Source organism: Dipteris shenzhenensis, chromosome 9 (assembly GCF_047967505.1).
Source record: "Dipteris shenzhenensis isolate YYH24624 ecotype China chromosome 9, Dip_SZ_1.0, whole genome shotgun sequence".
Classification (NCBI taxonomy): Eukaryota; Viridiplantae; Streptophyta; class Polypodiopsida; order Gleicheniales; family Dipteridaceae; genus Dipteris; species Dipteris shenzhenensis.
Genome location: NC_141604.1, coordinates 57960713 through 57985777, shown reverse-complemented (window position 1 = coordinate 57985777; position 25065 = coordinate 57960713). Strand labels below are relative to the sequence as shown.

Genomic DNA, 25065 nt, shown 5'->3' with positions numbered 1-25065 from the left:
GGAGGTTCCTTCTCCTTGTCGACGTCATTGAAAGCAAGAAGATTGGCTTGGCAGCCTCCCTCCTGAAAGATACAGCTTTTCTATGGTGGCAACGACGCTTAAAGGATGGCAAAAGTGTGTTAACTTGGGAATGTTTTGAACACATGCTCCATAAGCAGTTCAAACTTGCCAATGCGGACTTCCAAGCACGCTCAAAACTTCGATAGTTGGAGCAAACGGGCTCCTTGTCTTTCTACATCTCCCAATTCACCACATTGGTGCTGGAGATTGATGGTTTGACTGATGATGATTGCCTTCATGCTTTCATCGCAGGCCTAAATCCCTCGTTACACATTGATGTCCTCACAGAAACATCACCACCACTGTTGGCGCTATTGCTTACGCAGAGTGTATTATAGATTTTCAGAGCACAGGGAAGCAGAGCTCTAACAAATCACAAAACTTTACTATGGCCAAGGGTGCTCGCCTCAAGATAACTCAAAGTTAAGAAAAAACTCGGGTAATCAAGGTCATTGACAGTCTCAAGATCCCAACAAGTCTTAGGAATCGTATGCTGGATCCCAACAGAAGCACTCCTCCAAAGATCGCGCCTCTTCCTCTTCACAAAGTCATGACCGTCATCACCAACACAACGGTGCGGCCTTTGACAAGAAGAACAACTCCAGCACAAAAGGACTTTGTACCATCTGCACTGGCGACCATAGATGGTTCGATTGTCCAAAGCGACCCAAAATTAAAACGTGGGTTGCCTTGAACCTAGGGTGACCTAGGGTTAGGCCTTGGGTAAGGGGCTGGTTGTCCCTTTTTAGGCCCCTAGGGCCCTTTTATAAGTGGGTGCTTGGTGCCAAAGGGTGTGCCTATTCTAAGGGGTATGACCCTTGGAATAGGTGTACCTTTTCATGAAAGGGTGTATCCTTGTTTTAAAGAGGGGTGTCCCTACAAGAAAAGGTGTCTTTTTCACAATGGGGTGTGTCCTTTGGGTGAGGAGTCAAAAAATCTTCATCAAAAGGTGCGAACAATGGTGAAAAAGGTGCGTCCCTTGGTTTTGTGACAGTCCAAGCACATCAAAAGACACAATTTTTGTCGTGTCCATTCACATCAACTCATGATGTGAGGAAGATGGGGAGGCCACTGATAACTTAGGTGGGGTTGGCGCTAAAATTTTTAACGCTCATTCTCTCCATCTCTTCCATGCACAATGTGTGTGGATCTCCTTCTAGCGGAAGTAGATGTATCAGAGAGGCGCTAGAAGGTGGGGGGCATTTCCTACAAGTAGGAACGGAATTTGCTCTGATACCACTGTAAGAAATCCTAGATTTACTATATTTAGAAATGTGCTAAGGAACATAAAAGAGACTAAAATAGCAGAGAATAAGGAATATTTGTATTGCTTGAGTGTCTGTAGTGTGCCATCCATATAGTTGGGCCTCTCTTATACAGAGAGTTAAGAGTCACACATGAAAAGGTGTGTACTTCAAAGTGTATGTGCATGAAGATGTGTGTACCCACCCTTGTGAAGGGTGTGACCCTTGATGACAGGGTACATTACAATGGTAGTGCCTCTTCAATAGAATATGTCTCTTGTGAAGAGTTGTGCCTCATAGGAAGTGTCCCGTCGAAAGGGCATACCCTTCCACAAGTGTCCATTCATCAAACCATCCATAAGTCTAAGGTATAGAGAAAGGAATACGTCACAGATCGTGGCATTCAATGAGGAGAACGACAGTTGTACATAGGAGTATTAGTGGTGATTGCCAACACCCAACATAAGGAATGAAGATAGTGATGTCTTCCACGCAATGTGATCAGCCTTTAGTCATCTGCTTTAGATATATGCAGGATTGTCTTGCAGCACTATGTAGATGCACAACGCTCCGTGACCATCCCTAGATTCACATGGCTGAGGATCTCACACCTCTATAGGTAAAGAAGAGATGCACCCTCCTATAGCAGTGCGTTGTCGCCAGTATGGGAGGGGAAGTGGGTAGTAGTTTTCTTCTCTTGACAAGACCTCGATGGACATTCAGTGGACCCTTGCATAGAGGGACGGGGGCCTATGAGACTTAGAGCATTGTTGTTAGAAACATGGTGTGAGTGAGAGAGAGAGATGGGTTAGGGAATGAAGAAGTGATACACAAATGTAGAAACCATGAAGGCTTTGATTCATTCATCATCATCACTAAATGAGACAAGTGAAGTACAAGCCTTATATAGGCTACACACTCACACACTTGCACCAAGTGCATATGGGACAAGTCCCATAGTGACACGTGGCACCCACAAATGACTCACACTACTAGATCTCCTCGTACCACACACTCTTTGGCTATGGTATCTCCAACACCCCCCTTCAGAGCAAAGAGTGTGAGACCACGCAAGCCTTATATAGGCTACACACTCACACACTTGCACCAAGTGCATATGGGATAAGTCCCATAGTGACACGTGGCACCCACACATGACTCACACTCCTAGATCTCCTCGTACCACACACTCTTTGGCTATGGTATCTCCAACACCCCCCTTCAGAACAAAGAGTGTGAGACCATGCAAAGAGTAGACCGATCCCCCCTCCAGCGCAATACTGCAAAGAGTAAGTCCAACTATCCAACACCTCCTGTGTGATAGTGACTTCTCAGTCAGTTTGTGACCGCCGGCAAGGGCAAACCATCACTCGTCACCCCCCCTTATTTTGAACTGGGTGGTCAATACCATCACACCAAAGTAAAAGACAATACATTCATTTTGGTGGACAACCCAGGGCAGAGTACCTGTTATTGACTCCAAATACATTCAGTTTAGAGGGACAACTCAAGGCTGAGAACCTTTATTTGACTCAACACAAACACACATAGCATAGAGGGCTTAGAAAGCCCAGGAATCCCAGTCATAATGCTCCTCAAATGAGAGGCCGTGAACGTCTGCTGTAGCTACTTGTATCTCCTTAGGGGGCTCCTTATGTTCAGCCCGTTCTTCAGCAACGAGATTGGCATGGTGCTTCTGTTGTTCTTGTTCCTTCTTCTTGAAGCAATGAGCTTCAATATGTCCTTTCCTCTTGCAAAACCTGCCAAGAATATTCTTGTTGTCTACCATTTGCTTGCGGAAGCAAATGCGTGATCACCAGGGGAGGCAAGAGGGGCTTCCTTATTAGGATGGTCCTTCTCTATGAGTAGTGCCATCATATCATCAAACGTGGTAGTGGCAAGGCGAAGTACTTAAAGAGTTTGCTCAAAGCGGGATATTCCATGCATACTCTTCATAAGGATAGCCATGTTATCTTGATCATCAGGTTGCCTTTTCAAACCTGAAAGTTGTTGAACAAGAGATTGAAACCTTGCTAGATGATCACTCAACTCATCACTCTTTTCCATTTTCAAATCATAAAACTTCAGCTTCAAAAAGACTTTGGAGTTGGTGATTTTTCACCAAACAATGCCTCAAGGTGATCCCAAATCTCCTTAGGTGTTGACTTGAAGTCCATGTGATGGATGAGAGAGTCGGCCAAGCAAAGACCAATGAGGGCAATGGCCTTGGCATTCTGCTGCTTCCAAAGCTTGCGTTGTTGCTGATCAAGTAATTCAACTTTGTCGTTCTCAACAACATCCCAAGCGCCTTCACGCATAAGGAGCAGCTGCATCTTGGTTTGTCATGTGGGAAAACCTTCCCCCTTGAACTTCTCCACGAGCAAAGGCTAGAAGACAATGAAGTGATGATGGCAAAGACCTTGATGAAGGTGGACAGCAAGCTGGGATGAAGGGCCAGCAAAGAAATGGGCTGGTCTCTGGTAGATATATGTGTCTAGTGGTGCTCCAAATGCCCAAGCATTGGTTGCAGATTTTCGTGACTTTTGGAGGCTCTTTCGACCTGTTTTGGAGCTGTTATTGCATTCTCAAGTCAATCTAGGGTTGCTGCTGCAGAATCACCTTCAACAGAGCCATTTTCAGGGCTGTTCCTAACCTCTAGCTCATCAGCCGATATTTGGACTGGTGACATGCTGCAACGTTTCGGAATACACAAGGGAGCCGCCTTTCATGTGGACAGCCTGCTCGTTGCACTTTGGAGCACCCTGCTGAGCCTTCTTGAGGATTTCGGAGGATTTTTGACGTGCTACAGCTCTGGGAGTGTTCCATGCCCACTAGTGCACATCCCTACTCATTCTTGCATTTCGGGGTATCTACTTGCTTTTGCTGCAGCAGCCTGTAAACCCTAGAATTGGTGTTGGAAAGCTCCAAGACAGCTTCGAATATCCACACGTGCAGGCGCTTGTGGCTGCAGGGTACTGACCAGCAAGAAATGGATGCCAACAAGAAATCCTAGAGCTCCAAAAGACTCCTAATAGAGGCGGCTATGAAGGCAGGCTGTGGAGAGGGTAGACGGGCAAAAAGGAGCGCTAAAAGGCTGCGAAGAGAGGCGGAAATGAGTGTAGAACTGAGGCGGCTATGGCAGAAGACCTAAACGGGTAGGGGTAGCTGAAAGAGGTGGAAATGAGTAGAGGGAAAGCTTCAGCTGAGATAGAAATGAGGCGGTTGCATAGGCTTGAGAAGAATTAGGGTTAGGGTTAGGGATGATGACGTGGTAGGGCAACTATTGCAGGATTGACCTGTTCTGATACCATGTTAGAAACATGGAGTGAGTGAGAGAGAGAGATAGGTTAGGGAGTGATACACAAATGTAGAAACCACTTCTTCACAAATGTAGAAACCATGAATGCTTTGATTCTTTCATCATCATCTCTAAATGAGACAAGTGAAGTACAAGCCTTATATAGGCTACACACTCACTCTCTTGCACCAAGTGCATATGGGATAAGTCCCATAGTGACACGTGGCACTCACACATGACTCACATGAACTAGTACTAGGTCTTCTAGTACAACACATCAATACATCACATCAACACACTCTTTGGCTATGATATCTCCAACAATTGTGACCCTGATTGCACTGTTTTTGGAATTGTACTGGTACCTTATGGTCAAATATAGGGAATTTCTCAAAGTTAAATCCCGAAGTAATATGCAGGATGAGATATAGTTTATTGCACAAGATCCATCGGAGTCCAAAGCGTCCTTTGCCCTTAGTTTGCGGATACACGTGGGAATTGGCTCATTGTGATGAGACTGAGAGATAGGTGGAGTTCGTGGAATAGGAGGAGTGGCGATTCTTACTCAATGGGATGATCTCAGTCAGGAGGCGTGACACACACATTCCAAGTTTCTTTGGGTTCGGATTTGATGCATCCTCGATGGGACCTTTTCATTGCAGTGTGCTCTTTTCCTCCTAAGACCTCAAAATTCCGCTAGACATCTTCATGAGGAGGCTGAGACCTCAACCCCTACATCTAGACATCATGGATTTTTCGAGCCTCAGTGACGTCTTGATTAGGGACTTCAATGCGAGAACCGCTTCACGTTAGGTACCACTCATTGATTTTATTGATGATTCTATTTTCCTACCTGATGCTGACTCGGATGAGGCAAGGATATCTCAAGTGTCTACAGACAGGTGAGCCTTGTTTACTTTGTACGGGCAATCTCTCTTGGACATGGGATACATGATCTCATCAACTATAAAGTTTTAAACTGATGGCCCTTGGGTGGATTCACTTTTTTTCCACACGGGGGAGGCTTCATAGTAGTTAATGGGATACTTGCCTTTGCCTCACATATCACTAATTTTGGCCCTTGGGTGGATTCACCTTTTTTCCACACAGGGGAGGCTTCATAGTAGTTAATGGGATACTTGCCTTTGCCTCACATATCACTAATTTTTTCGTTTCCATGCCACTTTCTAGAGCCGACCATACCCATTCGTTGTTTAGTCTATCCACCCCCCACCACATGCCACACCCACGACACTGTACGCACCCACCACATAACACGACATTCACTTGGATTATAGGCTATTCCTTGAGTATGACGCCCGCCTTTCTACCCTACGCACATATTTTGAGGACATTTCACATTTGTAGGATCGAGTTGCTTTGATCACCCGCTCCCTTCATGCTATCGCCTGGCACACCTTTCTCTACACCACACCCTCCACTTGTCCGCTTCCTATTTCTCAATCCGCTTCAGTAATTGGTACATTAATGAGTGTGTAATGCACTACGTTGCAGACTCAGATTTGAAACAAGCACCATCTTTCAAGCGGATAGGGAGTATATACGAGCATCGCCAACAAATGGTTCGTTGAAAGAAGCGGTTAGAATGAGAGTTACTAAACATCTTGTTTAGCAACTATAAAGACTTTCGAAAGTTTCTTAAGCGATGGACTCTTTCTCCTCTCACCGAGACCACCATTTGGCATTCCTATGCATGCATGTCCTATGACATTTCTCACCTATGCTACCTGATCTCTTAGAGCTACCTTGCCCCACCTCCATTGGTGAAGGACTCTGGAACGCTCCACCTCCATCACATGACCTTTAGCTCAAATTCACCGTCATTACCTCAAAGTTCTTCTCCAAGGCTATTACCTTAGGCCATGTGGAAATGCCACGTGGCAGATAAGGTGGTCAAACTATTTGTGCTTAAGTTAAATGATGGTTAAGGCTTAGGGTTAGGTTAATGCCACATCATCATGGAACCACCTAAGCACACAGTAATCCCTTGTTAAGCACAGTTTGAATTCTGCATGTGAATCCCTATGCCACATCATCAAGAGCCATTTCTTGATCAAAACTTTGACAAGCCATAACTTCTAATCCAAGAAGAATTTGCACACGCTCCAAAAAGGAAAAGTGATCATTTTTTCAAGGTCTAGGCACCTGTTAGATCAGAATCATTGTATGTAATTAGACACTACCAATGTTAAAATAAATCAATTGGTATTCATGTCCCTTTAACCATATGAAGTTGGAGTGCTTAGAAATGTTGGGCCTCGGAAGAAATATATTATTTAAACAAGGAGAGATAATGTAGGAATCATCAAGTGTGCAGGAGCTTCGACATGGCAATTGATTAGTTGATGACTCAGCCTACCTTTCCAGTGTGAGGGACCACCTACGTTGGGGTGGCTCTTATGGGAGAAACACAGATATGGGTGAGAGTTTATTGGGGACCTCATTGACATGTGAGATGGTGCTCCACTATGATGGATATAATACTTTTTTTGGGATGGGGACAACCCAGGGGCAGAGTACCTCTTATTGACTCCAAATACATTCAATTTAGAGGGACAACTCAAGGCTGAGAACCTTTATTTGACTCAACACAAACACACATAGCATAGGGGCCTAGAAAGCCCAACCCTATTCGAATGGATCCTCGTCGTGAAGAGAGAGGCCATGAACCTCTGCTGTAGCTACATGTATCTCCTCCGGGGGCTCTTTAGGTTCAGCCTTGTCTTCAGACAGAAGATTGGCATGATGCTTCTCTTGTTCCTGTGCTTTCTTCTTGAAGCAATGGGCTTCAATGTGTCCTTTCCTCTTGCAAAACATGCAAATAATGTTCTTGTTGGTCTTCCATTTGCGTGTGGAAGCAAATGCATGATCAATAGGAGAGGCAAGAGCGGCTTCCTTATTGCGACAATCCTTCTCAATGAGGAGGAGGGCCACCATATCATCAAACATGGTAGTGGCAAGACGAAGAATCTCAAGAGTACGCTCAAAGTGAGAAATGCCATGCATACTCTTTATAAGGACGGCCATCTTATCTTCATCATCAGGGACACTTTTCAAACTTGAGAGTTGTTGAACAAGAGATTGAAACCGCGCTAGATGATCACTCAACTCATCACTCTCTTCCATTTTCAGATCTTAAAATTTGAGCTTCAAAAAAGACTTTAGAGTTGGTGATTTTATTACCAAAGAAGGTCTCGAGGCGACTCCAAATTTGCTTAGTTGTTTACCTGAAAAACAATAGATGGATGAGAGGGTTAGCTAAGCAAAGACCAATGAGGGCAATAGCCTTAGCATTCTGTTGCTTCCAAATCTTTTGATGTTGTTGACCAAGTAACTCAACCTGGTCATCCTCTACAACATCCCAAACTCCTTCACGCATAAGCAACAATTGCATCTTGGTTTGCCACGTGGGAAAACCTTCCCCCTTAAACTTCTCCATGAGGATAGAACTTGAAGACAATGAAGTCATGATTGAAGAGGACTTCGTAAAGGCGGGCTGCAAGCTAAGATGAAGGACCAGCAATCTCCTTGTGTGCAAAAGAACAGATATAAATGCCTAGAAATGCTCCAAATATGAACCTGAATCTGAGAGCAGCAAAGATATGCCTTGAAATGTGTAAAGCAGCTCAGCAGAATAGCTCCAAAGTACACCGAAGTGTTTCAGCAGATGTGTGGTTGTACAAAAACACAACAATAGGTCTCTGAAATGAAAGTCGGCTCAGCAAGGCACTCCGAAATGATGATAGCACTGTTTGACGTGCTGCAGCAGGTGTGGAGGTATTCCAAATGCAAAGCCAGGCCTCGAAATGTATAAGGCGGCTGTCCAAAGCACATCAAAATGCTCCAGCAGGTCACCACAGTGAAAAACGGCTTATATAGAAGTGCTGGAAGCGTCAAAACAGCTAAAAAATGACTCTGTTGAAGGAGGATATGCAGCAGCAGTACAGAGACCTTGAGTTCAGCGATGGAGAGCTCCACACGTGCATGCGAGCCTTGAAGACTGTGCCGACCAGCTAGCTTTTAGGGCACCAAAGGTGCCTAAACCTCCACATGTATAGATGCAGCTTGCAGGAGCTGCCGACCAGCAAACAAGGAGAGGAAAATGGGCACCTAAAACACTCGCATGAAGGCAACAAAGGAGGCAGCAGGAGATGAAGCGGTAGCTATGGAGGCAAAAACAGAAGCAAACGGATGAAGGAAGGAGGCAGAATTGAGGCGAGAATGAGCAGGCTGCATAGGAGAGGCGGCTGAGCAGAGTTAGGGTTTGGGCAAGGGTGACGAATTAGGGTTAGGGCAAGGGTGACGTGGCAGCTATGGAAAGTGGCTGTGATACCAAGTTAGTAACATGAAGGGAGATAGAGAGAGAGAGTTAGGGTCTGAGGAAATAATGCTCAAATGAAGACGTGAAGAAAGGCTTCCATTCATTCATCAAGTATGACAAGACAAGTGAAGTACAAGCCTTATATTAGCACCTAGTGCATATGGGATAAGTCCCATGATGACACGTGGCACTCACACAAGACTTACACACATAGACTAGTACTAGATCACCTAGTACTACACACCAACACACTCTTTGAGTATGACATCTCCAACAATACCTTGGGCTTACACACCTAGATAGGGTTGTTTCATCTTGTATCAGAGCCAGCTTCGAGCTCTTGATGCTCCACTTGATTGGGTGGCTATCCATTGGATGTGTATCTAGATAGAGGAAACACATGTTTGTAGCGAGTAGCACATGCATTGGGATTGAATAAATACCGGATGGACAAGCAAAATTGCGAAAGCAATTCTCTGCTTTAGTTGAAGCTGATTAAGGAGACTCTAGAGCTGTATGGAGTAATTAAACCTTAACGATGGCTTCGAATCCTGCAGAGAGTAAGGCCAAAGTCCTGTCATGTATTGGCTTAACCCGTTTAAGCTAGTATGCATGTGTGCAAGCTTGACTTTCTCCAGTGAAACAATAAGACTGAATCTGGTGATTAGAGAAAGCTTCATGCAACTTGGATAGCTTTGCAGCTATTCCTTGAAGTAGCTTGAAGCAGTTTGACCAAAAAACACGTTTTGGGGCACCGAAACATGTCGAAACGTTTTTGCGAAATGTGCGAAACGCGGCAAGTTAGGGTGAAATGACGCGATGGGACATTTTTCACGAGTTTTCGTGCCGAACCGTCTCAGGTTTTGCTGTTATTGCTCCATGTTTGCCTCCTAGCTCCCTACTCTACCCTCCCTTGGTAAGCCCCTTGCTATCCTACCCTATACCTCTACTTCTAAACTATACCTCTCCAACTTCTCCTCTATCCTAGCCTCTCCTCTATCCGCTATCCTCTCCAACCTCTCTCCTCTCCACACTATACCTCTCCAACCTCTCTCCTCTCTACATTATACCTCTCTACACTATACCTCTCCACCAACCTCTTTCCTCTCTACTCTATATCTCTCCCTTGCTAAACCCCTTGCTAACCTAGCCTCTCCTCTATCATCTATCCTCTCCAACCTCTCTTCTCTGCAACCTCTACTTGCCTCTACAACCTCTCTCCTCTCAAACCTCTCCTCTATCCTCTTAGCTCTATCCTCTCCAAGTTCCAACCTCTCGAGTCTCTATCCCATGGCCTCGAAACGTCGGGTTGCAAGCACAAGTTGCAAGCACAAGGCGGGATGTGGGGCAAGATACCATTTTTTATTAAGAGATATGGCACATCTGGCGCAAGGAGGTCAGTGTGCAAGTTTTGTGGTGACACATTGACAGGATCTTCCCCTCCAGTTCGAGCGCATTTCTTATGGGAGGGAGGCTAGGGTAAAGGTCCGTGCCATGCCATTCCAGAGGGGATCTTCTTGGCATATGGAGGTACCTCTACCAAATTTGCTGAGATTCGACACCTCCTCCATCTTGTGGTCACATCTTAGATTCTTCAAAAGCGAAGGTGTCGATTGAGCAGCAAAAGTTGGGCCTTGAGGCAACCGCCACATCATCCCAGTCAGATGTCGGGGATGTGGAGGGTTCGGGTATGTCTCTCTCACAGCAGGAGAGAGGCCCATCTACATCAACATCACAGGTGCATGGGAGTGTCTCTACTAAGCCTCTACATGGCATCACTCCATCGACATTCGTGTCAGTTGGGCTGTCCACTATGCCATCAGCTCCTCCACGACCTCTTGCCAAGAGGACACATGGTCTAGCAGCTGCCACTCCGAGAGCTACTCCTATACAAGCTGCTTGGGCACCACGCCTAAAGCAAGAGGCTGAAATTGCAGAGGAGCAGTTCTTCTATGCTTGCAATATTCCCTTCCATGTTGTAAGAACTTTTGCCTACAAGAAGTTTTACCATGCACTTGTAGCTAGAGCAGGAGCATCATCCCTTACACCGGCTAGTTCTGAGACTCTCTGCACCACACATTTGAAGAAGCAGATGGGATTAATTCAGAAAGACGTGGAGGGACTCAAGGAAGTCTGGAGTCGGTATGGATGCACCATTGTCTCGGACGGATGGAGTGACACAAGAGGAGTTATGATTAATATTTTGGTCACTTGTTATGTGGTCAGCATCTTCTTGAGGGTGGTTGATGCTTCACATGCCGGCCCGCACATCACCGGAGAGTGGATATGGGGTCACATTGAGGCAGCCATCAAGGAGGTTGTTGGTAAAGACAATGTGGTGCAAGTCATCACCGACAATGGCTCCAACTGTAGGAGAATGGGAAGTCTCCTTGAGGAGAAGTATCCCAAACTTGTATGGACTCCTTGTGCTTCACACTCCCTCGACTTGATGATGGAGGATATTGGAAAGCTGCCTTGGGTGTGTGTTGTGGTCGAAAAAGCGATGCAGTTAGTGACTTACATCACTCGTAAGCCACATGCATATATATGTAAAATACAGATTTATAGGCGTTTCTAGACGAAACGCGTGTTAAATTCTAGAAACGTTTCTTGCAACACTGGCTTGATGTAACAACATAAATGAAGCGGCCTGCGAGTGGAAGCAGGTGTTATTTCGCCAATAGGATAGAAGGGGTTGGCTGTTGCTGATCAAGAATTATGTAGGCTTTCTCTATTGCTTCAAATTTAGGACATAATCTGCAAATCTATTCAACTACTCATTTGGGTAGAGTATCGCTAATTTTTGGGCGGAAGTGTTTTACAGGACTTTCAACCATGCAAACATGCATGTATTGCAATTTAATCTTTCTTAGTTGGTCTTGCATGTATATCTTTCCAAAAATTGAGACATGCAGTAGTTTGAACGAGTACATGCAAGATCTGCATGTGATTTGAATGATTGCATGTAGAACTAGTGTGTAGTAATCTGTGGTTGCATGTGCATTCAGACTAAGTGTAGAATTCTAGAACATGCAATCATGAATTAAATTATTTGGTTTTTCATGTTGGAAGAATTGGATTGGAGCCATAACATTAAAAGGTACGATTCCTCAGTTCAAGTAGAAAGGTCTAGAATGAAAGATGGAATTGACGCTAAGAATAGTGTCTTTTGTGAATTTCAGTTAACTTTAAAAAGTGAACAATTACTTTTAGCCTTTGAACTTAAAGTACTCAGGCAGTATCTAAAATTTGTCTTGCTTGCCCAAATCAGCTGTCACCTCAAGCGCATCGTAGGTGTATTTAATCTGGTAAGCTGAGCGCAACTGGCAGGAGAGAGTAGCGATCCATGTTCTTCTGTCAATATGCAAATTCACCTTCTGATCGCTTCCTCTTGCCTAGCTTCAACGCTTACCTATGACCGCTTTTCATCTATTCCCTTTGCATATTGGTCTATATTCGTATACTATTGCGCCACTTGCTGCAAGCGTGATAGCCCAATTGTCAACGCTTCAACTAAAACCGGCCTTTGGATACTCCAAACGGCAGTGAACAGATAATAACCAGCAAATACTTAATTTTCAGCCATTTAGAAATTCCCACAGCAAACCAAAATAGTTTCAAACACAACACTCAAGAGCTAGATTGCCCTCGTCCTGCAAGCACCAGATTGGCCCTAAACTTAGCGCCCCTTTCGGTATTTCTTTATCATTTATTTAGAAGGCATCCCAAAACAAGAAAAGCACTGTCGTGCATCAGCCCAAAATCAGCCAACTGAATAATCCGTTCACAGGCAATTCCGTCCTGCTGTGCATCAGTTTCACTCTCAGAAAGGCATCCTAGTTCAGTGCAATATCCCATGGCAGCTTTTCTTCCGGTTGTGGCTGCTGATAGTTCTAACCTGGCAGCTCTGATACCCTTCAAGGGAGTCCTGGTAGGAGAGAAGTCAGCCAAGTTTGTCATGGCAGCTCTGATACCCTTCAAGGGACTCTTGGCAGGAAAAAGACTAGCAAAACAACCAACCTTGGTTGTTCTTGGCACACAGAAAGGCTAGCTGCAACAAGGCAATAGGATCTAAAGATTCCGAGGCAGTAGGAGAGCTTCTAGAAAGCAATCGACTGATTTGAAGGCTCTGGGAACCTTGAAACAGCAACAAGCAAAAAGGCGAATATGTTTGGAGCAGTTTTGAAGCACTTTGGTAGGCGAAATCAGCAGGAGCAGCCCTGAATAGGTGGAAAACAGCAAATCGCCTTCTCTCTAGCACTCCTGTGATCCCTGGTAGTCCAATCCTGGGTGACTGCGCCTGATAGCTGTTTGGCACTCTGAATACCTGCTTGAAGTGAATCGACCTGATCTGGGAGCCCTGGAGCAGTCCATATAGCAGTGAATCTGCAAAGGAACCTGTCTGGCAGTCCTGTGAACAGGTGCGATCTGAGTAGGTGCCTGCTCTAGAAGCGCCCCGTGAACAGATTTGGAAGTTGGTACTTGGCAAATTGAGAATCACCAATAGTTTCCTTGAACTGCCTTGGCAAGGTGCGAATCAGAAAAAACAGCCCCCGGGAGATGCAATTTTGCAAGCTGGGACCTGGCAGGGCTCCTGGCTAGTGGCGACTTAGCAAGATGGGCTCTTGAAAGGTGTGTGGACAGCTGGGGAGCAGGAAAAACGAGATTTTGCACTGAGAAGGAGCTGGACCAGTCCTTGCTTAGCCCCCAATCCACTTGAGCCAAGAATAGCTGCCTTTGCTTGCCTTGCAAGTCACTTGATTTTTACCCCTCTCTAACGTTCAGATCCTTTTCCTTGGCCCATGGAATTAATTGCACTGAAGTGGCCTTTACAATTTGAGGCCAGGTCTGTCACCTTAAATTCCTAAAATTTAGAAATTCACGTCCCCATGACATCAACCATCACATGCCTCGCTTTGCTTCTCGATTGATCGCTCTCCCAATCAAGGACGCTCATCACTTTATTGTGCATCGATTTCACTTCAGCTCCTTTGCAGAGCTGGAATCGCTATCTAGGAAAACCCCGACCCTTGATGATCCTTGATTGAGCTGGAGGATGAAATTACATCCCAACTTATCCACGATCCCATGAAACTATTATTCGGGAGATCAAGGCTTTACAACAAGAACTGAAAGCCCAATCTTTTCATATCCCAATAACTGGCTGGGATAGTAGCAGCAGTGATGAAGAGGATTTTGATTATGACTTCTCGAGAAGGGGAAGTCTTGAGGTTGGGAAGGATGAATTGAAAAATGAACCCAAATAAGGAGGTCATATTTTGTAAAACCACCATTTTGTTTACTAGGTGGTGGAATATGCATTTAATTATCAATCTTGCCACGATAATAATAATTACTGCTACTTGTCCTTTTTTATTACTTGCTACTATTTGATGTTTCCTTTGGAATTCATATGTTATATTAGATTCACTTTCTAAAACAAAAGTTTAAGTTTAAAGTTAAGGCATTTGTTTGGAAAGGCGTTAAAAGTACTTTATGTTCTATGCAGAATTTAAGAAGTTTTCAAATGTTGATATTTTATTTTGACTGGTCAAGTCTTGATTACCCAACTATTGATATATCCCTTGGTATTCACATCTTGTCCTGTCACCTGTTGGGTGGATTTCCATGGTATGGGACCCGGAAATCAAGGACAAAAGTGTGAATGATTAGTCATGCTTCGACCAATTGGCCATGTTAATGGCCTATCACGTCGCTTTAGCAATGGTGATGCGAACAGTGCGTGGTTGGCTAACCCACTGTTCATGAAATCCATGGGATATCATTCAATTGAGTACAAGAAGACTAGTGAGCTCTACCTATTGACATGGCTATGTCATTCAGGTTGTACCATTCAATCCTGGAGTGAGGACTCCCTCAAATGACAGCTGTGTTGAAAGGAAACTTCTTAAACTCAGCATATCCAGTGCTTGACCAAGCACAAGTTGAGAACACTTACTACTAGACTATGGATTCTTTCATCCTTTCCTTGGATATGGCAAAGAGGATACAAAGAGCCCTCCTACACAAAGGATTAAGCATCCTGTCTAAGGTGACATTATGGTTATGCTTTCCGATGGAGAGGCAGATTAAGAAGTGGATTTTTTGGTTGAGAATCCCTTCAGTTAGCAAAGGGGTAACTCTAGCAAGAGTAAACCTTCTGGGCAGAATCACTCATGTCTGATGGACATGAAAGAAGTCGAGTTGTACTTGACTCAGATTCCACCCATACCTGTCCCTCATGGCCATGGTATTGTGATACAAGTCTGGGATCCCTTACGTTTATCTTTAAGGGAGGAAGAGAAGAGAAAATCTGTAATGATTTTCTAGAATCTAATAATAGATTCAAGGATCCTGAAAAGGACTCTGATAGACCGTGATTTGAAAATTGGATCCAACAAAGGTCTACACTTGATGATCCAGATAGGTCATCCTGAGGGATGGTGTGTGGCGGTATGAGACACTACAGATACTATTGTGGATGCATCAGAATTCCTATGTGGCAGGGAATTTATAATCTTTACCAATAGGCCCTTAATCTTATATTTGGTTCAATATAGTTGCTTATGCGTGGGCACTGATGACATAAGCATTGCTTTGCTTGCTAAGTATGTCTTCCTTTTGTTTTAATTTGTTACCTCTCTTTTCTTCTCTTTTGTTTTCTCTTTTATTTTCTCTGTAGATTTTGGACTTTAGAACAACAAAAAATGTAAATTTGTACGATTCGATATATTCTAGTCTTACAAAGGTATATATAAGGTTCAAAATGTGTCTGGCACGGGTAGAATTGATCCCTTTACTGAAAGCCAAAGAAGTTCTAGCTGAGAACTTCAGTAGCTTGATACATTGGAATATCTTGCTTTCTCCATTGGTGAGTGTGACTGAAAAGTCATACCCAATGGACTGGTATCACCCAAATTTTATTGGGTAAGGTGACTGGTAATTTACTAAATGATTTTTGGTAACTGAGTCACATTCAACTTTCTGTACTGACAGTTTTATAGTGCTGTAATTCATCACTTGCCAAGGTTCCTGTGGTAATTCAGATGGATTCTGAGGGATTATAGTACAGATACTATATTGAATCCAAACCTGAAAGAAGTACTGGATTATAGTACAGATCTATGGGACAACAAGAAACCCTCTAGTACATCTGCTTTAGGGAGGGCACATGGCAGCTCCCAAGGAGTGCAAATAGCAACCCCAATTATTTAGAGTACCTACATGATATTCTGAAAGAGTAAACAGCCATACATCAGTTAAGACTGAGAGTCTTTTGGTTTTGATTTAAACTCTCTAATTAGTGCTACCCCTTCACGGTAAACTGCCCATTTTCCATCCTTTCTGGCAGCCCTGACTTTTGCCAATTCAGTTGCCTTAATCTTGAGTTGAGTTTGTGTAAACTCCTCTGCTATCCATACTTTGGTGCCCTTCAGCTTGAGAGAGAGAGAGAGAGAGAGAGAGAGAGAGAGACTTCCCAATTTGTTTGTAAGAATCCTCTCACATGTAGCTCTTTTAGGGGTGTGGAAGTTAAATATGTCAATCATTTGATCATAGAGTTCTGCAAACTAATTCCAATTGCAGCACAATGGTGTAGTTTTTCAACCTACATTCATTGAAATGACTGCGTTTATATAATTCTGTATGTGGAACCCACTTTGGGCTGTAATGATCTTCAAGCATTGAAATGGCCACTGCAGTGTGGAGGTGGTCATGAGGGACAGTTAAGTCTTGCTGTGCACATCTCTCCCGATGGGTAAGTCATCATTTAGGAACAGGACTGATAAGGCTGTTTTTAATTTCATGTGTTATTATCACCATTGTATTCAAGTGTTTGGTAGAAAATTTAAAGTTTTGCATCTGCTCAAGTAAACTTCTTTTGATAAAACACGAGATGGCAAACGCCATGATTTTGTTGTCACATTGTTATAGAGTGTTGGTTTTAAGCTCATTTCCTATGGCAGAGGATTTGCAATGTGGAATTGCCTTCGAGCAATTTGTGGATACAGTGGCCAAACTAAGGTATTTTGTGTGAGCCCATATTCGAAAAAATATGTGCATCTGTTGCTCTATTATGCTTACATAACTCTGGTGACAACGTAGGGGCAGATTTTGTTTTGCTTCTTCTTTTAATGTTTATTCAGTGTGAACCTTCTTTAAAATATTTCAATGCTTGGACTACTAACTTTTCGGGCATGTAGGGTGAGAGCGCACTATCATTACAAAAGAAGGCAAGGAGTACAATTGCTCACAGTGTTCACCAGAAAGAGAGTACTGTAATTCTCATAGAAGAAGGTTTCAAACAAATGCCTTCATGTAATCAGGTGAGGTCAAGAAGGAAAAGCTCCATAAGGGGATTTCAGTAAGTTAAACGCTCTATGAATTGTTGTTCTAGTTAAGTTTTCTGTCTGTGTCTATTCCTTGTGGTGCTGAAAACTATAGAGTGAAGTATTTTGTGTATGCCATTATAACTTAACACCAAATGGTGAGAACATTCTCCTGATTTTGTTGTCCATTTTGTCATAAAGGCTTGGCGACAACATAACAGAAAATGGATGCTATTAGTGCTTGAGAATGTTCTCCTGATTTTTTTTTTCATTTTGTCATAAACACTTGGTGACAATATAGCAGCATGTGGAGCTGACATCAGTCTCGTGTTCCAGAAACTTAATATCTTGTTTATATTCCACTCATGATTGCCTTGTAGGATGAGTGCAAGTCTTCATCACAGAGTGAGCCAAAGAATACAATTGCTCACAATGTTCAGGAGGAACGGGATATTGCAGGTTTTACAGAAAAAAGGTTCCAACTGCTGCCATTATCTGAAGAGGTGAATTTCAGAAGAATCGCCATGCCTTGTAGTCTCTGTCTATATGTATGCAGTTGCAAATGCCAGACTCCTCTGAAGGGCTGTCATTGGGTTTTCTTCATAGTTGCTTGGAAGGTACGATTTGAGCTGTTAGTATATGTCATCCCTATCCTATGACAGCCAGTTCATTTTTTTAATACTATTAAGCATCTTAATTAGCACGCTTACCTCTTGCACATGTTTTCAGGAACTGCACGCATATCTTCAAGTATGACAGCATTCCTTTGGGTGTCTTTCATGTGTGCTCATTTCTGTCCATGGTATTCTTGGGCCCATTCCCAATGCTGGAAGGGCATACATAGTTAGGGTGTGCCTTTTCTCAGGATTGAAAGCACATCCCTTCCTTTTTGTATCTTTTATACTGCCCTTGGGAAAGTCTCCTTCTATTTCTTTTCTCTTGGTTGTTCTTATGGTCTTGTTGCTGTTTGTAGCCTGCTTATGTCCTTTTTGGGAGCCCCTATTAGTCATCGAAGCCATTTCTGTCTTGATTCTTTGGGTTTGAAGATAACCGTTCTTATATGTGGGAGCTGGACATATTCCTCAATAAGATGAGGTATTTCAAGGATGCCAAACTTCATTTTGCATCCCCACACCTTGGGATTCATTTCAGCAACAAAGAGAGAAGATGGCATAAGATTATGTCAAAAGGTTTTAAAACCACCAAAAGGAGAAAACATAGGATCACCAAAGACTTTGTGGTTTCTATCTTTCCAAAGATCAAGAGTGCCCCGAGGTAAAGAACAACTCAAAATCCGGCCATCGAGGATACATCCCAAAAAGCCAGAAAAGCTTCCCGAAAGAAGCTTGAGGAAATCTCAGTCGCAATCTTTACCGAAGGATGCCCAAGAAGTCACGTGTCTCGGGGCAATGCCAAAAAACATGAGACACAGACTCCCTCGGAGTCAAACATCGACGATAAATAGCCGGAGCAATATGTTTGCATGATAAAAGCTGTCTAGACGGAAGAACTCCCAACAGATCATGCCATAAAAAGACTCGTTGTCGAAGAGGGACCTTGGAGTGCCAAATGTGTTTCAATCTTTTCCTCCATCATTTGATTGGACGATGCAAACCCCAAATCTGATTAGCCCTATCTAATGCCCAAGGTGGAGATAGCAGAACTTTATATAAAGATAACACTGTAATAGTAGATAGCTTCAAAGGACGAATGGACGATTGTACTAGAAGAAGAGTCCAATCCTAATGCTTGTCTTGAAGTTCTAAAGGCGGTATTGGCTGAAAAGACTAACGCATCCGAGTAATGGCCTGCCATAAAGGACGATAATGCATTTCTAAAGCATATTTTTCAGCAGTCAAAGGAAAGGATAGAAGAGTGCCATCATCATGAATGACATCTGCCACAAAGGAGATCCCTTTTGAATTAAGAAAGTATGAGCGTATGGGCTTCTGAAAAGCCAACGGTGGAGAAAAAACCCATGACCAGTGGATGCTCTCAGCTCTCAAAGACTTACCTTGCAAAGAGTCATGGCCATTCCAAGCCAAATGTGAGAGAATATGTTTCCAATCCAAACATTTGAGAAATGAGAGGGAAACCTTTGACCTTGCCTTCAATACTGCCCAACAGAAAATCCCACTGAGTAGGTTTCCAATAGCCAGTTGAATTTGAAGAAGCAAGAAGCACATCATAGCAGCCCAAGGGTGATCACCATGTAGGAACTGTAGCATCATTTTACCCTTATGAGCCAGAATGTGCACATCAATATTGAGTATATTCAACCGCCATGCAATTTTAGTGAACATAATTGCTGTACTGGAAGCAAGCCCAAGCTTTGAACACCAAAAAATTTCCATGATGGTGGACATAAAGGATGCAAGATCTCATTTGGTAAAAAAGATCAATGGCAGATAAAATTGAATGTAGGCCACCAAAATAGATTGAACAATTTTGAGCCGGCGGATATGCAAAGGCAAAGTAACTAACTTCCAATATTCTAGCTTTTTCTTTAATTCGGCAAGAACCCAATCAATCTGTTGACGACATGTAATTGTCCAACCTAGAGGATGACCAAGATGGCGTACTAGCTGAGTGGGCGGGACAATTTCCCCTGGCCATACCAGACTATGCCAATCTTTAGAATACAAAGGCAACAAGCGAGATTTTTGAAAATTGACATGAGAGCCAACAGCCAGCCCATACAGTGAGAGAGCCTGCATAAGCGAAGCAAGGTCCCTTTCAATATTCCGTGGCACAAAAAAAGAATTATCTGCATAAGCCTGAGCAACGAGAGTGACTTTCAAGAATGAAGCCATGTAAGATGCCAGTCGCTACCAAATGATCAATATAATGAAGCATAGGATGCGTGGCTATAGCATAAAGAATAGCACGAAGAGGACACACACACACTTTTTTTTGGGGGTGAAATCTTTGATTGATTATATTATATGAGTAGCAACCTCAAAAAAAGGTGCTACAATTACATCAACTGAAAATTTCAGTATATGCCAAAAAGACCTCATGATCTATGCTGTGGGTCTGCAAGCAATCAAAGAAAGATTGCTGCAGAGAACGCCTAAAAAAGCCAAACAGAGAGAAAGTAGGATCACCAAAGACTTTACAATTCCTATATGTCCATAAAGTCCATAGTGCCCAGTAGTGAACCCAAACGAAGAAAAGACGAAACTCCGGTCTGAATGGATGAAACCCAAATAGCCAGAAGAACTTCCCAAACGGAACAAATGGGAATCTCGCTCGTAGATGCTGTCGAAGCAGATCAAAAAACTCACGAGAGCACGGACAATGCCAAAACAAATGAGGCACAGTCTCCGAAGAAGCAGAACATCTATGGCAAAGTGCAGGAGCAATGTGTCGATGAGCTAATAGCTGTCCAGATGGAAACACTCCCAAAAGAACTCGCCAAAAGAAAACCTGTTGCGGAAGCGGTACTTTATAGGTCCAAAGTTGCTGTAATCTTTTCCTCCACCACTTGGTTGGGCGATGCATTCGCCAAACAGAATCACCTCTCTTTGAAACCCAAGGTTGAGGCAAAAGGATTTTATACAATGCAGGTACAGTAATCAGAGATAGCCTCAAAGGACGAGAAGAGGACCCTGGAGAAGTCAAAGTCCAATCTTCCAGTCGGTCCTGGAGTTCCAAAGAAGGAATCGGAACAAAGGGCGAAAGCATAGAAGTAATTTTTCGCCACAAAGGACGATAATGAGAGCCCAATCCATATGTAGTGGCTGCTAGAGAAAAGGGGAGCACAGTACCAGCATCATCTATAACATGAGCAGCCGAGGTGATGCCTTTAAACGAGACAAAGTAGGAACGTCGAGGTTCCTGTAAAGCCAAGGGAGGCTGAAAGACTTTCGACCAGTGAATGCTTTCAGCTCTGAAAGAATTCCCAAGCAAAGATTGCCGTCCATTCCATTCCAGATGAGAAAGAACACACTTCCAGTCAAGAAGCAAGTGGGAGACAAAAGGACATCCAGGCAAAGTGCCATCAGTGCAGCCAAAAAAGAAATCCCAGTGATCGAGTTGCCAATGACCAAACACAGAAATACTGATATGAGTGACCAGAGTCCTAATCATAAGAGCCCAAGGCTGATCACCTTGCAGAAATTGCAGCAACATTTCCCCCCTGTGGGCAATAATATGCACATGAATATCCGTGATGTTCACAAATGTGATGCATCGAAAGCAGCCGAAGACTTTTTCTGCCATGTTTGGATCGCCAGAAGAGTTCCATAAAGACAGACATGAAAGATGTAAGATCTGCCTTAGTGAACATGATCAATGGCAAGTAAAATTGAATATATGCCACAAGGATGGACTGCACTATTAGAAGACGAACGTGCAAAGGCCAGGTTGCCAGTTTCCAATACTCAAGCTTTTTTCGAAGCTTAGCCAAAACCCAATCAGTTTGTTATCGGCGAGTGAGTTCCCACCCCAAAGGGTAACCAAGATGATGAACAAACTGAGTGGGTGGAATGATATCCCCGAGCCATAATAGACTATGCCAGTCTTTGGAATGCAAAGGAAGCAGCTTAGACTTCTGAAAATTAACATGAAGACTAGCTGCCAAACCATAAATAGAGAGGGCCTGCATCAAGGCACCAAGATCATGGGGCGTATTCTTCGGGGTAAAGAAAGAATCATCAGCATAAGCTTGAGCAACCATGCTGCGATTAGCATCCAATTCCAAGCCATGAAGTGATCCTGTAGCCACAAGATGATCAATATAGGATGAGTAGCAATGGCATACAGTAAAGCACTGAGAGGGCATCCCTGGTGGACCGAACAACGAAGAGTCCACTCATCAGAGATATCCCTAGAGATAATGCAAGCCGCATTGCTATCTCTGTAAAGCCAGTAAATAACCTGCTGCATTTTTTGTCCAAACCCCAAAGCTCGCATAGTTTGCGAGATGAAATCCCATTGAACTGTGTCAAAGGCTTTTGCAATATCTACCTGCAAGAGTAGAACATCCTGCTGCGTGTATTTGGCATATTCAATCCCAATATAAGCATTGGAAATGTTATGTGTGATATGGGGACGTGGAACAAAGCCATATTGGGAGGGATGCAACCCATCATGCAAATAACCTTTAATCCGATCAACCACCATTTTGGCAATGATCTTGTAAATGACTGGCATGAGCGTGATTGGCCTCCAATCACCCAGTGAATCACATAGCTGCTTTTTTGGAATCAGCTTGAGAAGACCCTTTTTCCATGACAAAGGCATCTGCTGATTTTGCCATGCTGTATTTACCATTTGCAGCAAGGTGAATTTAAGAAGATCCCAGAATGCAAGAAAAAATTCAACAGTGAGACCATCCCATCTTGGAGATTTCCATTTGCCACAGGATCTCAGTGCATCAGACAATTCCCTTTCAGTGAAGGGATGCTTAAGTTCCAAAGCCTGAGCATCAGACAGAATTGGATGAATCTGCTGCAAAAGAAGCTGACGTGCAGACACGACCCGAGGAGAAAGAGTATCCAGATGCCCAAAATGAGTGGAGTCTTTTGTAGTGTAAACTCTTAAAAAATTGCTTGGAAGAGCAGCCTTTATCCAAAAATACCCGTTGTCTGGATCGAGTTTCCCATTTAGCAAGCTTTCTGCGATCATTAGATTGAAGAGAGAATTGAGCCTGACATAAGAGTATGCTTTCCTCTGAAGACAAAGGGCGAAGATGAGCAAGCTTAGTCAAACTCTGACATGTAAATTTGGCATGTGCTACAGTCTCCCTTGTGGCTTGCATATAGGATTTGCCATAATCTGGAATAACTCCTTGCATCCGAGCAACAAAAGCCTGCTAGGCATAATCCAAACCAATGCGTATCTAACGAGAGAGAGGCTGAAGCATCAGAGACCAAGGCTTTAAAGTCAACATGCTCCAGATAACTATTATTAATCAACAAAAGCCTTCGGCAAGGCAATCTGTCAGTGGGAAATTCATGTAAGGAAAGCCTCAACCAAAGAGGAGCATGATCCGAATGTGTGAAAGCATGATCAACCCAAATTTGACAAGTAAAGGCATCACAATGCTGTGGATCAATCTGATACCATTTGTCCAAGCGTGCCCGATAAGAAGATTGAGCATTATGCTAAAAGGTATAACCCGGAAGCATGGGCTGTAATTCCTTCCAGAGATTAAGTAGGCGCAACTAAAGCAAAAAATCAGACCATGCCTGTGTTTCAGAAGCCAACATATGAGTGTGGTCTGAGGTGTTGTCACCTGATTGAGGGGCATTATTAAAGTCACCACAAATGAAGGCATGTTGTCGCCATGGATAAGTATGCATGGCAGCCCAGATCAAAGCTCTATCACGAGAAGACTGGGGGGCATAAACTGATGCAAATTAAAAAATTTCCCCTTGAACAAGGCATTGAACAATATTGCATCTACCATGGCGATCATTGAGAGCCACAACAGGTTGAAGGTCGTGCTTTACCAAAAAGGCCACACGAGAAAAGGAGTGCTCTCAAGCATAGAAGATATCAATTCCAGATGAGAAAGGACGTGCTTCCAATCAAGAAGCAAACTGGAGATCAAAGGATAGCTAGGCAAAATCCATCAATGCGACCAAATAAAAAATACTAATAATTGATTTGCCAGTGACCAAAGGCAGAAATACTGATATGTGTGACTAGAGATTTAATCATAAGAGCCCAAGGCTGATCACCTTGCAGAAATTGCAGCAACATTTTTCCCCTGTGAGCAAGGATGTGCACCTGGATATTCGTGATGTTCAAATCACCATGCATCTTAGGAGAACAAAGGGTAACGAGGGTGACGAATAATCTGAGTGGGTGGAATGATTTCCTTGGGCCACAAAAGACTATGCCAGTCTTTAAAATGCAATGGGAGCAGCTTGGACTTTTGACAATTTACATGAAGGCCAGTTGCCAAACCATAAATAGAGAGAGCCTGCATCAAAGTAGAAAGATCATTCTGCGTATTCTTTGGGGTAAAGAAAGAATCATTGGCATAGGCTTGAGCAACCATGTTGCGATTTGCATCCAATTCCAACCATGAAGGGAGCCTGTAGCCACGAGATGATCAATATATTGCAGCATAGGATGAGTAGCAATGGCATACAATAAAGCACTAAGGGGACATCCCTGACGGACCGAACAACGAAGAGTCTATTCATCAGAGAGATCTCCAGAAAGAATGCAAGCTACATTGCTGTCCCTGTAAAGCCATTAAATAATATGCTGCATTTTTGTTCCAAACCCCAAAGATCGCATTGTATGCAAGATGAATTCCCATTGAACTGTATCAAAGGCTTTTGCAATATCCACCTGTAAGAGTAGAACATCGTGTTTCGTGTATTTGGCATATTCAATCCCAATATAAGCATTGGCAATATTATTCCAATAAAGTGCTATAAAGGAAAGGGTTAGATGCCCTAACCCCAACCCTAAAAGGGTTTGTATATATTCTACAATTTCAACTAAATCTAGTGTACAGTTAGTCATTTGTGGTGTGCTCTCTAGTTGAGCCTCTCTCCTCACCTCTTCATAGTTTGTCATGCTATCAGAGCACGGTTTTGCCTTCCGCTGAGGCGCCATCCTTCATGTGAGAGCATGAGAACGAGTGATTGTTCTTTCATTCCGATGATGAACGGTTTCCATTGAGTGTGAGAGAAAATTCCGTTCATATATTTTGAGAATTCCATTCATTGCATTTGTTCTTGAGTTGAAAGATTTCTGTCCATTCTTGAGAGAAATTCCGTTCATTGAGAGTTTTGTATTTGTGAAAGAGAGAGGTTTCATCTCTTGGTT

The 25065-nt window shown here is 43.4% G+C and overlaps 1 protein-coding gene across 1 annotated transcript in view; it reads left to right on the top strand.

Moving 5' to 3' along the window:
* The window catches only part of LOC147898888 (primase-helicase Twinkle, chloroplastic/mitochondrial-like), a 132372-nt gene that overhangs the window by 38979 nt on the left and 68328 nt on the right, over nucleotides 1-25065 (top strand). Inside the window, exons 3-6 of the mRNA XM_087378907.1 lie at nucleotides 16645-16700; nucleotides 16909-16966; nucleotides 17146-17268; nucleotides 17652-17774. Coding sequence (XP_087235033.1) covers nucleotides 16645-16700; nucleotides 16909-16966; nucleotides 17146-17268; nucleotides 17652-17774 — 360 coding nt within the window. The remainder of the gene's footprint in view (nucleotides 1-16644; nucleotides 16701-16908; nucleotides 16967-17145; nucleotides 17269-17651; nucleotides 17775-25065) is intronic.